General features: G+C 33.2%; 1 protein-coding gene across 1 annotated transcript; it reads right to left on the bottom strand.

Annotated features, from left to right (window-relative positions):
* Positions 1–5157: 5157 nt before the first annotated feature.
* On the bottom strand, positions 5158–7218 carry LOC107888050 (cytochrome P450 94B3). Its single transcript, XM_016812225.2, has one exon. It carries the CDS (start codon positions 6827–6829, stop codon positions 5297–5299), a length of 1533 nt encoding a protein of 510 aa, XP_016667714.1. The 5' UTR covers positions 6830–7218; the 3' UTR covers positions 5158–5296.
* Positions 7219–18661: the final 11443 nt, after the last annotated feature.

Raw genomic sequence — 18661 nt, 5'->3', positions numbered from 1 at the left:
AGGGTTACCTACCTAGTGCATTATTTTATTTTATTTTTTATTAGACCTTATAAACTTTTGTTTCAAGTTTTATTAGATTCCTTCCAGTTAACAAAAGTTGATAATTTTCTAATTCTGATTTTGTTTCTTGATAGAAAATGGAAACTCCCATCAATGCTGTGGAAGATATGGACTTATGTGCTATGATTTTTGAAGTCAACATCGTTTGTTCAAATTCAAGAGAATGGTGGCTTGATACAAGTGCCACATGTCATATCTGCTGTGACGAAGACTCATTTTTTGAGTTGGAACCTTGTGAAAATGGGGAGAAGCTCTATATGGGCAATGCTGCAACTTCCAAGATGAAAGGGAATGGTACTGTGGTTTTGATGATGACTTATGACAAAGAACTCAAGCTTCAAAATGTGTTGTATGTGCCTGATATACACAAGAACCTTGTTTCTGGGACACTCCTTAGTGTACACGGCTTTAAGATGGTGTTTGAATCCCATAAGCTAGTTTTGTCTAACGGGGGAATGTATGTAGGAAGAGGATATGTATTAAATAACATGTAAAAACTTAATGCAATCTTTGTAAAAGCAAAGACAATGAATAAAAATGTCGCTTCTTCCTCTGTTTATATGCTCAAGTCATTTGATTTATGACATGGTAAGCTCAGACATGTTAATTATGATATTTTACGTAGATTAACTAACTTGAAGCACATTCCTTTATTTCACATTAATTATAAACATAAATGTGAAACTTGTGTTGAGATAAAATTAACAAGGTCTTCATTTTAAACTGTTAAAAAAAGCACAGAACCACTTGATCTATACATAGCGATGTTTGTAACTTAAAGTTTGTTCAAACAAGAGGAGGGACTAAATATTTTATTACCTTCATTGATGATAACACAAAATATTACTACATGTATTTGCTTAAGAGCAAAGACGAAGCTATAGAGAAATTTATTCTCTATAAGTAGAAATTTGAAAACCAACTTAATAAAAAGATTAATATGGTAAGAAGTGATCGTGGTGGTGAATATGTTGAACCATTCGGTGAATACTAAGCACAACATGATATTATTCATGAAGTGACACCACCATACCCTCTTCAATCAATTGGAGTAGCTGAACGAAAAAATCAGACTCTAAAGAAAATGATGAATGTATTGCTAGGAAACTTTGGGTTATTACAAAACATGTGAGGAGAAGCTATTATATCAGCTAATTACCTTTTAAATCAGGTTCCCCACAAGAAAAGGGATAAGACACCATATGAGTTATGGAAAAATAAAAAACCTTCCTACAACCACTTCAAAGTGTGGGGGTGTCTTGCAAAGGTAATGGCTTCATTACCAAAACAAATGAAAATAGGTCCTAAAACGGTGTATTGTATTTTTATTTGCTATGCACATCATAACAATGGATATAGGTTTCCTGTGTATGAATCGAAAAATCCTAACATTCACAAGAATACCATATTGGAATCAAAGAATGTTTCATTCTTTGAGAATATATTCCCTTGTAAATTTATAAAAGTTGATTCAAGTTCAACAAAATGAACTTCAGAGCTATAGATGAAAATAGTCCTGAAGAGGCTGAAACTGAGATAGAGCAAATGAGGAGTAAACAAGCAAGGGTAGAAAAATCTTTTGGATCAAATTTTCTAACCTTTATGCTAGAGGCCGAACCTCAAACGTATAATGATGCTATACGATCATCCGAAAGCATTTTATGGAAAGATGCTATTAAAAGTGAAATTGATTCCATCATGCAAAATCATACATGGGAATTAGTGGATCTTCCTCTGGGAATTAGACCATTAAATTCTAAATGGATTTTCAAATAGAAATTGAAAGCATATGGAACAATTGATAGGTACAATGCTAGATTGGTTATAAAAGGTTATAGACAAAATGAAGGCCTTGACTATTTTGATACTTTTTCTCTAGTATCTAGAATAACTTCCATGAGTATGATACTTGTAATTGCCGTCTTGCAGAATCTAGAAGTACATCAAATGGATTTTAAAATAGATTTTCTAAATGGAGATCTTGATGAAGAAATCTACATGGTACAACATAAGGGTCATGTAGTTCCAAGACAAGAAAGAAAAATTTGTAAATTGGTGAAGTCTTTATATGGACTTAAGCAAGCACCAAAATAATGACATGAAAAGTTTGATAATGTTATGATGAAAAATGGCTTCAAGATTAATGAGTGTGACAAATGTGCGTATGTCAAAACTACCGATGTTGAATATATAATCCTATGCTTATATATTGATGACACACTCATTGTTGGAAGTAACAATGAAATGGTAAAACGTACCAAAGACATGTTAAATTTAAGATTTGACATTAAAGATATGGGACTAGCTGATGTAATTTTGGGTATCCAAATTAAAAGGTCATATGTAGGTCTAATATTGACTCAGTCACACTATGTGGATAAGATTCTTGGGAAATTTAGCAGTGATGATTCCGGTATAGCCAGAACTCCAATAGATATGAGTCAGCATCTGTCCAAAAATAGAGGTGAAAGCATTAACCAAGTGAAATATGCCAGGGTCATAGACAGTTTAATGTACCTTATGAGCTGTACTAGACCAGATATTGCTTTCACCGTGAGTAGTTTAAACAGATTCACAAGCAATCTAGGGGAAAACCACTGGAAAGCAATTGCGAAGATACTGAGATATCTAAGATATGCTCGGGACTATGGATTACATTGTTCTAGAGATCCTACTATTTTAGAAGGATTCTCAGATGCTAGTTGGATATCTAATATTCAAGATACCAAAGGTACAAGTGGATATGTCTTTACATTGAGAGGAGGAGCTATGTTATGGAAATCCTCAAGACAAAGGATTATAATGATATCCGCAATGGAATCTGAGTTTGTAGCTCTAGAAAAATCTGGAGAAGAGGCAGAATGACTTCAAAACTTCTTGGAGGATATTCCTGACTAGCCAAAGCATGTGCCCACAATATGCATATATTGTGATAACAAAGCAACAATTGGTAGAGCACAAAATACAATGTATAATGGTAAGTTAAGACATATGCGTCGTCGACACAATACTGTTAAACAACTGATCTCAAACGGAGTTATCTCTATTGATTTTGTAAAATCAAAAGATAACATTGCAGATCCACTGACTAAAGGTTTAAATCGAGATGTGGTTGATAAAACATCGAAAGGAATAGGACTAAAGCCCATGAAAATTGAAGGTGTTATGTGAAGAAAAACCCAATTTAGTTGTCTGGAGATCCCAAGATCTAGGTTCAAAGGGACAACTGAATTGCATAGACCTTCTGAGGTCACTGTGGGGGTTCTTATACCAAGTCTGTTCCTATGATGTAAACAGTGACTAAAAATGGAAGAGGTTAACTAATGCTTTTAATTACCATTGTGTGTTTTAGTGAGCCAAATAACATAAGTCTCCTATGTGAGAGTGAAGTAGGGTCGCTTCAAGGAGACTATTGGGGCATAGTTCTCTCAAACTCTTGCAAAACCAGGAGATGTTCATGGCTATATGAACATACCCATAAGAACTAAAACCTTGCTAGAGAGGTAGTTGTATGAGGTATTTAATCGTTTATACAAAAAGCAGAACAGTTCAAGGACATCACGTCTACTGGACAGCTAGTAAAGTAAATATACTTTCATAAGGGAAGGTTCAAGGGTGGATACCTACCTATCCTATGCAACTATCAATCGTAGATTCTTTCACCACATTGAGTCAATGCTCTCGATAAAACTATCAATTTTTCATTTTTGTGGAGGATTGTTAGAAAAGTTACATTTTATGGGAACTTTGAGGCATATTCTCAATAGGTAAAGGTGGAGAGTTGAATCATAAAATTATGGTTTCATATTCTATTCCATGAGACCTTTACAACGGTATGTCATATGCTCAAAATGCTTGAGTGATGAATGAGAAATTAATGCTCAAAATAAGCTACTTGGAAATATTTGTTGAGGTTCGTAAAGGCTTAAATCCCATTTTGGTTAAATACCAAGTGTGACATGTGTATATATATGGGAACCCTCTTGAAGGGTGATCGAATGACTAAACTTGAAACCTTGCCTCGTGCGTAGGGGGATGCAGGTCCAAACCCGATGGCGTTGGGGTGCACTCGCATGACGTGGGCGACGCGAAATGTTTGAACCGATCTGGCCCAAATGGGCCTGTGGATATTTTAGTCCAACACTAAATTATTTTTCCTCAGCAGACATAATCTGTTTATATAAGGACATTATCTTATTTATTTGATTCCGATTAATTTGATTTAATTTTTAAATCAAATTGATTTGTTGGCTCCTTAATGGAAAATTTTGTGGATATTTCCATTCCACCTTTCTAAATGCCTATAAAAGGCTCTGTATTTTGTATAATATTTCCAACTCTCATACTTTCTTACACTGAAATTCTTTTGCTCTCAATACTCTTCTTTTTCTTCTCCATATTTTTCAACATTCCAGTGATAGAAAAATGCAACGTTTGTTTGTTGATCGCTGCAGAGGTGCTACTGTTTTTATCATTGTTGTTGTTGTATCCTGGGAGACATTGGACCAATGCTAGCTTCTCCAAGTACCGTAGGAGCGGCCGAATTTGTCTTAAAGAAACTGTTTTTAACAGGCCTCAACGTTTAGTAAAATCTCTATTCTCCCTTTTGATTTCAACTTTTGTTACGGTTTTGATTGTTTTTTATATTTGAGAGATTAAATATAAATAATTCTATTTATATATTTTATTATATATATATTTATTTATTTTGTTCGATAACCTGCTTTATCAAACAAGAATGAGAGAAAGAGAATGGAGAAGTGGTTGAAAAGATAGATTTAAATGATCGGCTTGATGTACAAATTTTTTTTTGTCATTTTCAAAGTTGTTTTTAATTTTTTTTCTATAGATTTGATGTTAAATGAAAAAAAAAGAGTTTTGCAGATTTTAAGATAAATTAAAAAAATTAATTTTTTTAAAATATGTTTTATATTTTTATAAAATTTATAATTTTAAAAAATAAAATTATTGACGTAATTACTAAGTAAGCCATGTAAGCACCAAGATGCCATGGGTAATTTGAGCAAACATAATCGTTTGAGGGTAAAAAAGGCCAAGAAAATGTTATTATTATTATTATTATTATTATTATTTTGTTGGAGATTGAAAAAAAGTGAATATTTCGAAAAAAAAGGGCACAGAATGTATACCGACTTACATCCATCTAAACCATTTTGGATCATAGTTGACAACGAAGAAAGGTTGTAAATACGAAAAATCGAAAATAAATGTCTTGCTATTTCAATTCTCTTCTCCTTACCACCACCTTCAGCCCACCTGCCATATGAGCGGTTAAGAGAGGAACAAGAACCGGTTCTTCCTGGCATACTACTCTGATCTCGAACCGTCTCAATATTGAAGCGACTACATACTTCATCTGAATGAACGCCATTTCTTTCCCAAGGCAAACTCTTGGACCAGCCTGAAACACCGGGAAATTGAAAGCGCTTACTGCCTTCAGCAACCCATGCTCTGCACCCGGTTCCTCGAACCACCGGTCTGGTTTAAACTCCAACCGGTCCTTGCCCCATAACTCCTCCATCCTCCCCATTCCGTAGGGGAAATAGGTCACCCTGTCTCCTTTCCCGACAAAAGTTCCATCGGGTAAAACGTCGTCGTTTACTGCATGCTTTGAATCCCATGCAACCGGCGGGTAAAGCCTCATTGATTCACATAAACAGGCTTTAACGCAATTCATTTCCTTTAACACCTGGAAATCCAGTCGTTTTTCGTCATTGCCAACCATTGATTTCACTTCTTTCACCATCATTTCCTCGGCGTTTGGATGCTTAGAAAGCAACCAAAAGAGCCAAGTCAATGCCGAGGAAGTGGTGTCTCTTCCAGCCATGATTAAGCTAATCATCATATCTCTTACAACTTCCTCGTCATGCCCAGCCGACAACAACCTCGACAAAAGATCTTCTGTTTCAGCTGATGTTTCAACTTCAAGAGCCCTCTTTTTGTTTCTGATGATCTCCAAAACGCATCCATGGACGAATTGAACCGCTTGTTTCAGTTTCTTTTCTGACCCAATGTTAAAAGCTCTCTTCATTTTCCATACAAGAAACATGGGTGCCATCCCTCGCATGGCGCTGATCTCCGATGCGCTATCGAAAGCTTTCACGAGAGGCGGCACTGGTCTCGAAAGCTCCAAGCAACAAGGGTCTTGACCGAATGATACTTTACTGACAGTATCGAATGCAAATCGTCTCAATACATCTTGAAAATCAATAACTTTCTCAGTCAACATTGCTTCTTCAAGCAATGGTAACAGCCGATTCTCAACTTCTTCATGAAGCGATTTCACCACGAATTCTCTCAATGATCTGGTGCTAAACTCATGGCTAGCTAGCTTCCTTTGAGTGCTCCACAACTCCCCATCCACATTAAATATCCCACAACCGAGAAGATTGGCGAGGATTTCAGTGAATGGCTTGCCTTTAGGGAAATTATTGAAGTTGGTCTTGAGCATGTGCTCGACGTTAGCCGGGTTCGCCGTCACAACAGTACGACGTGCACCAAGTCGACTCACCACGACAGTCTGGCACGGAGACTCTGATAAAAGCTCAGTGTACCAATCCAAGAGACGATATTGGTTATTGTAGAAAGAGATGAGACTACCAAGAAAAGGATACGAACGAGGCTCAGTATTGGAAGACATTAAAACCGATTTCTTGGCGTAAAAAGACATTGATTCTCGCATGAAAAAGACAAAGAAAGAAAATAAGAAAAACCCTAAAGCAAATAGCAAGAGGAAACAGGAAACCATGGCTGCTGCAGCAGATTAAGGCTAAAACAGAGCAAAGCTTATGCGGTTTGTAAAGATTAACTGAAGGAGTGGATTAAGCCTTAGGGTGTTTTTTGGGCACGGCGAGAGAGAGAGAGAGAGAGAGAGAGAGAAAGAGAGAGAGAGAGAATGAAAAAGTACATTATAATATTGATTAATATTACATAAAAAAGAAAGAGAAAGAGAGAGAGAGAGAGGGGCAAAGACAGATCAATAAAGCTATGGAAAATTAGCTAGCTGACTTTAGGGTTTAATAAGGAAAGAGACAAATTAGAGATGGGATATCACATGGTTCTCGAGCTTAAATTTGGAACTCACTACGGCGTGCTCACCTTTGTCGTATTCAGTAAGTAAATATACATGTATTTAAATTAATTTTTTATTTAAAATTTAAATTTTCTCACCTATCAATCCTGTATCAATTTAAAGTTATCAAAAATAGATAGAATAATTTTACCATATTTGATTATTATGTTAGTTTAAAAAATTTATTCATATAGTTTTCACTTACACACTTACATCATGGGTGTTATAATCTAGTATCTATAATTATAGTTTTATGTACAAAGTTATATTATTATAAGGGTATGATGTCTTTTTACATTTTATAATTCAATAAAAATTTAATTTTAATAAGATTTGAACCCATGCCATAAATAATTTTAAACATTTAATTTTACTATTTCAACCAAATTTGATTTTTGGAAGAACTTGTAATCAATATATTTATTATATAATTTTTTTTACTCATATACTAGGAGTGTCATAATCTAATGTGTTTATATATATATATATATATATATTAATTATAGAAACATAAATTTGAATAAACTTTTGAATAGATGAAAATATCCTTCATTATTAATTATATTACTAAGTTTTTATAGAAAAAAGGTTTTTATTAAAAAAAAATAATACAACTTTTATTCATTTCAACTAGAGGTGTGCATGGGCTGGTTCGGGCCAAATTCGGGTAGGACTCAATTAAAATTTTAGGCCCGTTTGCTAGGCCCAAGCCTGGCCCGACTCGAAAAATAGGCCTAAAATTTTATCCAAGCCCGACCCAAATAAAAATGTTAAAAACTGGGCCCAACCCGGCCGGCCCATATTAATTTTTATATAATTTTAAAATATATATAATACATCAAAAATACTAAAAATATCAAAATAAATATTTTCCAACAAATTGAAAATAAATTTTAAAAAATATGTTTACTTAAATAACACTAAGATAGATGTAACTTAACAAGCAAATGCCTCTAAAATAATAACAAAATTAACAAATGTCTTTAAAATAATAACAAAAGTAACAATAAAATAAGTTTTATATAGTATCCAAACAATAACAACAAAATAGTAGCAACATTATAGTAAAATAGTAGCAAAATAGAGAGAAACAATAAGAAAATAATATTAAAAAATAAATTTTTTCCTTTAGTGAATTCGGGCCGGGCCAAGTCCTGGCCAAAAATGCCTTAACCGAAGCCCGACTTATTTTTTAAACGGGCCTTATTTTTCGTCCAAGCCCATTTTTTGGGCTTATATTTTTGTCCAAACCCTCCTACATTTCGGGTGAGCCTTCTAACTGAGCGGGCCAGGTGGCCCAACCCATGAACAGGTCTAATTTCAACTATATAGTTGGGTTCAAATTGAATGCAACTTATTAATTAATTAACATGAATTAATTGTTAATAATAGATAAAAACAAATCAATAATAATTTTTATTTTTTGTATAAAATTTTTATTGATTTGAACTACATAATTAAGTATATTACTTAATAATAAATATTATTCTAAATTAATTATCATTTAATTAATGTTATAGTTATATACCAAATAAAATTAAGATTTACCATTATAAATAACATTAGACACTTAAGCATTTCAAACAAATAGCATCTAAATAAAATCACAAAAATGGAAATTATTAGCATCGGTAAGTTTGAAGTGTCTCAAAAATAATAGAGTATTAAAGTAATGATTTCTTGAAGAGAAAATTTTAAGTTATAATCAAAGGACAATATCACTAGTTAGAGATGAACCATCATTTTAATCAATAAGGTAAAATTATGCTATTCTTTCATCAAACATTTATTTAGTTTATTATTCATATTATACTAATTTATTCTAGATCACTCACACTTAATCACTTTCACCTCTCATTTTATTGTTTAATGTGAAAATTTCATTTTATAATTGAATGTTTTTATTGATTTTAATTTTACTTTATCAAGTTTTTTCTAATGAATATTATAATTATAATTTTATAAAAATACCCATTTTACAAAAATAAAATTTTAATATTTATTATTATTAATTTTGGTATTCTACAAGTCTATTTTACCATGCATATTCAGAGTTGCCCCTCCTAATAATGTCATCTTCAATGTTCGAATCAACTTCTCCTCTTGGAAATACAATGTGCTTTACCACTGCACTCGACATTTATTGGTTTAATATTTATTTTTATAATTTTATAATTGTTTAAGTAATTTGCACCTATAAAGTAATTAATTACACTAGAAGTCTGATGTTGGTTGTAGATGCTGACGAGGATGATAGATTAAATAAGAAAATCAAAATAGAAGATGATGATCGGAATGATAGATTGAAGAAAAATTTTAAAATAAAAAAGTTTAAATATAATTTTAATCTTATTAGTATTTAGTTTTAAATTATGCTTTAAGATTTTAGGAAGTTAAATTTTTTAATTTTTCTAAATATACTTTTATTTTAATTATCTTTTAGAAGTTGAAGTTTTTAATTTTTTCATTAATTTATTTCATATTCATATTAAAATTAGATGATTTAATAATCTTAATAGTTATTTCACTTATGAAAATAAATTATTATTAAATTAAACAATATATTTTGATAATCTCATCCCAATTGGATAAGTTGATTTTGAACAATATTCATAAAGTTTAATTGGATTATATTTGATACAATTTGAATTTAATTTTTAATTAATAATGTTGTTATTTGATTTTAAGTTAGAAAAAAAGAAATATAAAATTTTAAAAATAATTTTTAATATTGTTGAGGCAGTTTATGATGAGTGCCAAAGAGCAATGCCCACTAGTGTCTGGCATTGCTTAACTCATAAACTTGTCATACTTGGTGTTGGCAAATTTTGGTAACAAAATCCTAAAAACTTCAATCGCCACATGTAGAAACAAGAAGAAGCAAAGAGAAGAAAGAACCCAGAGAGAATAAAAACACTAGAAGAGTTTGGAGGATGATTGTAGAAATCACATAGACGCAATTGAGAAATGAAAAGCGGCAAAATGACTTCAAGCTTGATGATGCGGTCGCTGAGAGCACCTAAAATATGCTATTCCTATAAAATATTGAAAATAATAAAAAAATAATAGTATAAGGGAAGTAGGGTCAAATCCTCAGGGACCGGATTTGCACAATTGCTTGTTCCTCGGAATCCTGGTCAGAATTGTGCCCAAGAAAACCTACGTACTTGGAAAAGAAATAAAAAAAAATAGAATTAAAGGTTTTAATCTGGAAAAATAAAATAAAATTAACATTAAAAGTTTTGATTGGGATTTCAAAAATTAAAAATAATAGAAATAAATAAAGTTGAGGAAAATGTGTTCTTATAGAGAGATTCCAACCTCCGGTTGTCTCGATCCGCCTTGGATTCAATCCTCGACTTTTAGGTGATCATTCTCAAACAGAATAAGCTAGTTATAGTGGAAGAGGATGCCTACGACCACTAGTTCCAAGAATTTGGACTTACACTTTAGCGGAACCTAACTCTAGCCAACAATCGCTTCTGTGGGATCATCTTATGCTAGATCATCACTTCTCAATGGTGAATCCCACGCCATTTTGTCTCTTGGGCTCGCCAACCTCTGACGCAGTAAGCTAATGAACCGACTGTGCAACGTTCTCAAAACATACAAAGCGGCCGCCTTTGCACACGTTAAAAAGATCACCTTTTAAGGGACATGGACGGACACATCAGCCCTGTAATGCGGAGAAGCAATGAATATTTGTCGAGAAGGCTAAGTACAGATTCTAAGCCTCAAGAACCCTTTTTGGGGAATTTTGACAACCTTCAGCTAGATAGATTTAGTGGCTCATGATTTTTGGGGAAAAAGAAATAAATATAATGAAAAGAGAATTTTTATTGAAGAAAATATGGAAAGAACAAAAAGACTAAATTTATGGGGGAGAGAATGTTTACAGCAAAAGATGGATCAAATTTGTGTCACTTCATCCCTCTTTATAGTACTAAGAAACCTAGCCTATTCCTAATTAAATTCTAAAAGATAAATACAAATAAATAAAGATAATTAAAGATAAATGATAATAAATCCTAAAATTAAATCTAAATAATAATCTTTAATAATTATCCTGATATAAAATCTCTTCTTTTGCACTTTTGCCGTTATGTCTTCTATACTTGCATTTTTGGCACCACATTTTTCCCTATGTCGCATGTTGGCCAATTGTATCTTCAAATTTGAGCTTTTTGCCTTAAATTTTCTTTTGCCTTCAATTTTAGTCCCTGGAAGATAAAAGTCCATAAATAGCGCAAATTAGTAGGGTCATACTCAAAATAAATATGCAATTAGCACATAAAAATATGTTGTTCTAGAGTATTATCACTTGAAGAAGAAGACTATATATATAGAACTCCTCTAAAACAAAGTGTTTCACTGCACAACTGGATCAGTACTCTATGGCTAATACCATCTGGACACATGTCCCATATTATAATGCAACTCATTATTGGCCTTGCTCCCCAAGAATAGTAGGTTAGTTTTGCATTTAATGTGAATGTAACATCCCAAACCCGGCCTAGACGTTATGGCAAATCTAGAAGTGTTACGAAGAAAATTTATAAAGACGACTTTTTATTTCCCTTTTGAAAACATTGTATATCGTTGTTAATAAAAGAGTCCACTTATTGAAAATGTGTTGTTACGCTTATCAGTTAAATCCGTCGATTGTTTACACTTTCACATAAAACATATAAATTGCAGTGGAAGTTCTTACATCATTAAGTTTTGGAAATCGAGTTTATTTCCTTGAAAATGGTTAATAGTATAAAATAGTTATTTTCGTAAATCACTTAAACAAGCGTTATGCTAGAAAACCAAAACGAAAATCTGAAACCAAAATAGTCCCAAAAAGTCCAGCGAGTCCAAATTATACAAAACTCTCAAAACTAAAATGTAAGTAAACCAAATTAAAGTAAAAATAGTTTTATGGCATAATAGACACATCTAAGCTCTCGTCACACCGACCCACCTAAATTTGAGGGTTACCTAAAATTTTCAGACAAATAGAGAATGAGCTTTATAACTCAGTGTGCAACTCACAAAAACAGAATCTCAAATTCAAATACATTCAGATCAGATGCGGACTTATGTCATACCAGAATCAGAATAAAATAAGAGTAATACAGAAACATGTATGTATAAATATAATCCTACCCCTATCCTTTAGACACCAGCCTCGACCATCCCAACACACCATGTGGGGTATAAAACACCCACTCAGCCCTACACACCTCATAATGTCTATATGACACTTTTCAGAATAATCGAAGCAGTGTTGCCAGTATATTGGAGAGATATCGCCTCACACAAAACACTTTCTCCTCTTGATACAAATCCCGCTCCATAGTCAGATACAGACAGAATATCAGATTTAGCAGAATAACAGATACTAGAATGTATATCACATGCATACTCGTACAATAGATACTAAACATGCTTATACATAACAGTTCAAACACATCACATCTCATTACATAAATTTAAGTGTTGATTATGTCAAATTCATACTAACAAATTAGCAGTTTCCATGCTTTAGGGCTTATAACAATACATACCGACCCTACAAAAGGCTTATAGTTGATTGGAATGATGTGTACAACCTTAGGGAAAATTTCTAAAATTTGGGACCACATGCCCGTATGGGCCCACACGGCCTGGCACATGACCCACATATGCCCGTGTGGCCCACACACCCGTGTGGCCCACATGACCCAAAATGGCATTGCACGGCCTGTCACACGGCCATGTGTTGCACAAGCCTAACACATAGCCGTGTGGCGTCGATAAGCCCCAATTTCAGCTTTCGTCGATCGTTATTTTTCGAGTTTCTCGTTACACAACTGGCTTGATTTTGATGCGAAAACAACCCTGGGACCTCCAAAACCTAGAAACAGTATTCTAACGATTATTTTAGAGCTCGATTTACGAATTTACAATAATAAACCATGAATTAATCCTCTCAAAATCGAAAAATGTACACGTATACTTACCGCCCACGAACAGCAAACACACACACAAATTATGCCGTTGGAGAGGAACCCACTGCTTCACAATCTTCTCCTAAACAACACATCCACTGAAATTAAATTCCAAACTACAACACCGCTTGCAACTTCAAAAGAACAATTCTGAACCAAACGGACTTACAGACATCAAAAACTAAAAGAAAAAAAAACCCGTACTTACCTAATTGAATGAAGAATAACCAAAAAATCCGAATCAAAATAATATGAAAAAATGAATGTGAACAAAATTGAAGGAAGAAGTAAAAGAAATTTGCAGAGGAGAGGAAAAGGAGAAAACGTCAGGAAGAAAATTAATTTTGGGAAAAAGAAAAATAATTAAAATTAAATAAAAATACTATCCCAACTCCCCACTAACTATCAAATCCCACCAAAACTGACCCATTAACTCTCATCCAACGACCACAAAATTTCAATCCCATTAAACCCCTACTACATAACCGATACACACACTAAGAACAAAAAATTATCATCCTTTACTCACTTGAAGGTTCAAGCACAGGACTCTAAGGCAAGCTAACACCTCACCACTTGAACCAGCAGGCTCATTTTGATATAAATTGACCGAAAATATGATATAAGTCAAACTACTAAGGATAAGTGATCTCGAGTTTTCGTGATAGGTTTTAAATATTTATAATTAATCGTTCTTGAAACTAACTATTATTGCGATGTAGGCAAGTGTACCTATCGAACAATAGTATAGTTTTAGCAAGATTGGATTGTCGAATCCAAAGGAACTAAAAGTACTAGTAATGACTGTCTTTTTATTATCTAGCCTAAGAATAAAGAGGTTTTGTTTTGACTAACTAATTATTTAAACTAAAAATTCATAGAGAATGGAATTGGGGAATTGCTTTTGGAAAAATCGATTGAATTAAGACAATACCTAAGGAAAAATCCACCTAGACTGTACTTGTTATTCTAGCTTCGAATCGGACTATTTATTCATTTAACTTGTTCCGTAGAGATCCCTAAGTTATGTTATTATCCATATTCAAGAATAATAACGTCTAATCCCTAGATTGAATAATTGAGACCTTTCTCTAATTAACTCTAGGGTTGCATTAACTCGATCTATGGACCCCCTTATTAGGTTTCACCCTAATCCAGTAAAATCTGGTCACCGTATCTCTAGGCGCGTAATCAACTCCGCTTAATTATGAAAAATGTACTCTTAGACAGGGTCTATTTCTCCTCTAAATAAGATCTTATTTTGAATCAGTATCCTAGGATATCAAAACAAGAATTAAAAACACATAATTAAGAACAAGTTAAATATTTATCATACAATTCAAAAAATAATAACAAGATTCGTCTTAGGTTTCATTCCCCTTAGGTATTTAGGGGTTTTAGTTCATAACTAAATAAGAAAACATCTCAGAATAATAAAGAATACAAAACATAAAGAAAACTGAAAACTCCGGAAGGGGAAATTGAGGAGAGATCTTCAGTCTTGATGATGAATCCGGCTTCTGAGATGGATTAATCGGCTTCCTTGGAGTAATTTCTTACTCTCTCCCTATGTGCCTCTTTTTCTTCCTCCTTTAGGGTGTATTTATAGGCTTTGGAATGCCTAAGAGCCCTCAAAATTAGCCTTTTTTCGAATTGGACTCAACTTAGGCTCGGCAGGGACACGCCCGTGTGCAATTACTTCAGGCCGTGCTCGAGCCTGCCAAATTAACACGGTCGTGTGATCTGCCCGTATGAGGAGGTCCAGACTGGGTTGAATTCGTACTTTGGCCTATTTTCTCTGTTTTTGGCCCGTTTCTCGTTCCTTTCGCTCTCCTATGCTCTCCTAAGTATAAAACATGAAATTAAAGCATTAGGAGCATCGAATTCACCAATTCTAATGGGAAATTATCCATAAAATGAGTTAAAAATGGGGTAAACATATGTATAAATTATGGTTTATCAAATACCCCCACACTTAAGCATTTGCTTGTCCTCAAGCAAAATTCTCAACTCATAATCAAAATAAATTCTTCTCAATTTATAATTTCTATCAATAATATCTCAAAATAATCCATAGGTAATCATACATTGAGAATTCAAATAAAAGAACATCACAGTTTCAATCATTCCAAGTTGAGCATTTTATTCCGAAAACATAGGTGTCTCCCCTCGTCTAGGTAATTACCTTGTATTCAAAATGTCACAGAGTTTTACATCCTTACTAAAGATTCACACAAATCACTCGAGGTGTTTAAGGACAATAAATGAAGCACTCAATAGTCAATAATGAAAAGTCATTACCATAGGCTTGCATGAAAATCAAATCTCCACCAATATAATTTGAGATGATACATCAATCAAAAGGTCTTTAGAGGGTTGTAATGAGGCTTGGTTAGGGGGTGTGGTTACTAGCTGAAAGAAAAGGTTAGAATCGAGATTGACTTGAAAAATTTGCCTAACTAGAAAAATAGCTAGTCATCAATTGCGTACAACAAAGCTTTTTCTCAGAATATAGAATTTAACTTCTTTAGCTCAGAAGATTACTACTATTAAGATGTATACACTCTTTTTTAAGAACAAGTTAAAAAACATAGACTAACTATTAAGAACAAGACATAGCTAAGCAATTTATTCAACTCAAATCTCGACAAAAATAGGGATCAAAAAATAATTGAGGGGATTTCAAAAAAAAATGGGTTAAGGGTTAATATTAAGGGTAATACAAGAAATGGCTTGTTAGGCTCAAGGGGGTTTACTAGGGGTTAATCGTGGAGGTAGGCTTTTCATGGCATGAGTGGGTTAAACTTAAGTGCCTTAATCATTTTGACATATCAAATCAAATAGTGTGGTCTTGACATGCATAATCAAGCAAGTTCTGGAATAACAGTTCAATATTGACGCACTCAAAGCAATAATAAAAGTGAGCATGAAAGAATTAATAGATGCTCAAAAGGCTTAAAAATCTCACAAAAATTATGGCTTTTTGATGTTTAAAATTTGTGAATTCCAACTCAAAGTAATACCTAAACTTTGGGGAAACAACCTAAGATTTTAAATTCTTAAAAATCAACCTATCATGCTTAATTCTCTAATGTCTTAAAGTTTAAACAAACAATGCATAAATGCCTATGTTTTAATTCAAGATATATCAATAAAAATCATAAATCAATCAAAATTTATCCTAAATATGATATAAGAGCTTTTCAAGAGAACAAGGCAGCCATTCAGGGATTTTTCTAATAATGAAATTGTAACGCCCCCACGCCCGAGACCATCATCGGAGTCGAGCTTGAGGGGTTACCGAACAGAATTTATCAATTTAAGAACTTCAAATCATTTGTTTCTACATTCACAGCTTTCTAGCTACCTGCGTCACAGTTACAAGAAAAATCATATATCAAGTTACGAAACTCAAAATCAAGATTCGTAAATTTTCCCTGAATCTAGACTTATGTATCTATATACTAATTTTTTTCTAGAATTTTTTATTGGGACAATTAGTACAGTTTATTAATTAAAGAATCCCCTGTTTCAGGGTTCGGCTGCTCTGACCTCTGTGTATTACGAATCAGATATATCTCTATATAGAATTTCAATGACTATGAGGTTTGTTTATCTTAAAACTAGACTCAATAAGGAATCTATACATATAAAGAAAACTTCTAATTATTTTTTAAAAATTTATTATGAATTTTTAAAGTCAGAACAGGAGATCCAGAAATCACTCTGGCCCTATTTTGCAAAAGTTTAAATATATCATAAAATATAATTTATATTCCTGTTTTGTTCAACCATATGAAAATAGACTCATTAAGCGTCAATTTCATAACTTACTCATCATTTAGTTCCATTTATACTATTTTTAGTGATTTTTCAAATTCATGTCATTGCTGCAGCAATATTCTGTTTTAAGGCAAGTTTCATCTTTCCATGAATTTTTATGAACTAGATAACCTATTAAACTTCCATGATATCAAACATGATCTAAATTAGCCATCACCATGACTTATCAATAACAAACATTTTCTCAACCAAACAAGGCCATATCATAAAATTATTTACACAAAATAGGTATATTGCTATACATGCCATACTTAAGTAGTTGTACAAGCCATTTACCAAGATAAAAGTCCTTTGGATAGTGTGATCGAACTTTCGACCTGTCCCGATTCCTGAGCCGGCTTGTTCAAAACTACAGTGAATGAAAAGGAAGGAGTAAGCATAAATGCTTAGTAAGTTCATATGTAAATAACAAGTAACATAACAATACAAATATACCAAACAACTTTAGCATGGTACCACCAAAACATATATCACATCTTTAAACATCATTCATCATCTTACCACCTTATTGTTGTTGTATCTATTTTCAACCCGAGGGTTAAGAAGGGTCCATTTCACAACACTTACCCAAAACGTCACTTATATCTTAAGTGCTCTTCCATTAAACTAGAAATTTCACCCGTTGAACACATCGGAATATAACTCGGATACATGGATAATTTGCACATAAGTGCCACATATGTAATCAAGAAATCATGTAACCCGCCCCTAAGTGAACTCGGACTCAACTCAACGGGCTCGGGCGTTCGCATCCATAAATGAACTCGGACTCAACTCAACGAGTTCGGATGCCTAGTTACATCTCATGAACTCGGACTCAACTCAACGAGTTCAGACATTTACATCCATAAGTGAACTCGGACTCAACTCAACGAGTTCGGATGCTCAACCATCCTAGTGACATGTCACTTGTATCCTAATCTATTCCTAAAGTTCAAACGGGCTTTTTCCCTCGATCTCACATTTGCCGTGTTCCATGGAATATCGGAACCAATACTCGGTAGCAATTCATATTTATCAAGTAGTAAACATAATTTTCATATTACTCAACATTAACCACAAAGCATAATATTTCACGATTAAAAATCAACATATCATATAATTAACATTAATAACTTAAAAATAACATTTATGCTACATTAGTTACACATGAACTTACCTCGGTACCAAAATATAAAGATTTTGTAATTTTGTCCATAATCTTTTCTTTTCCTCGATCACGACTTGAATCTCGTTTATCTTGATCTATAATACCAAATTAATCTTATTTAATACATACATTCATCAAAACAGCATTTAATACGAACTTTAAAAAATTACACTTTTGCCCCTAGGCTCGGGAATTAAACTTTATTCCTTATTCTTATGTTTTATAACATGCTGATCACTTTTCCCTTCTATGGAAACATCAAATTCTCTCTCTAACATATACTTGTGACTATTAGGTATTTTTACAGATTAAGCCCTTTTACTCGTTTTCACTAAAAACCGAGTAGCACAAGTTGTCTAACATAATTTAAAACCCCATATTCTATCATAAAACATCAAAATACACAAATTTCACCTATAGGTATTTTTCCAAATATAAACCCTAGGTTGAATTATTGCTAGCATAAGCTTAATCGAGCTTTCGGGATTCCAAAAACGTAAAGAACATTAAAAACGGGGCTTGGAATCACTTACTATGGAG

This window comes from Gossypium hirsutum, chromosome A03 (assembly GCF_007990345.1).
Source record: "Gossypium hirsutum isolate 1008001.06 chromosome A03, Gossypium_hirsutum_v2.1, whole genome shotgun sequence".
Lineage (NCBI taxonomy): Eukaryota > Viridiplantae > Streptophyta > Magnoliopsida > Malvales > Malvaceae > Gossypium > Gossypium hirsutum.
This window is presented reverse-complemented; position numbering and strand designations above follow the sequence as displayed.

Bases quoted from the DNA above. Each gene is read 5' to 3' on its own strand.
- LOC107888050 (XM_016812225.2), bottom strand. From the start codon at position 6,829: ATGGTTTCCTGTTTCCTCTTGCTATTTGCTTTAGGGTTTTTCTTATTT.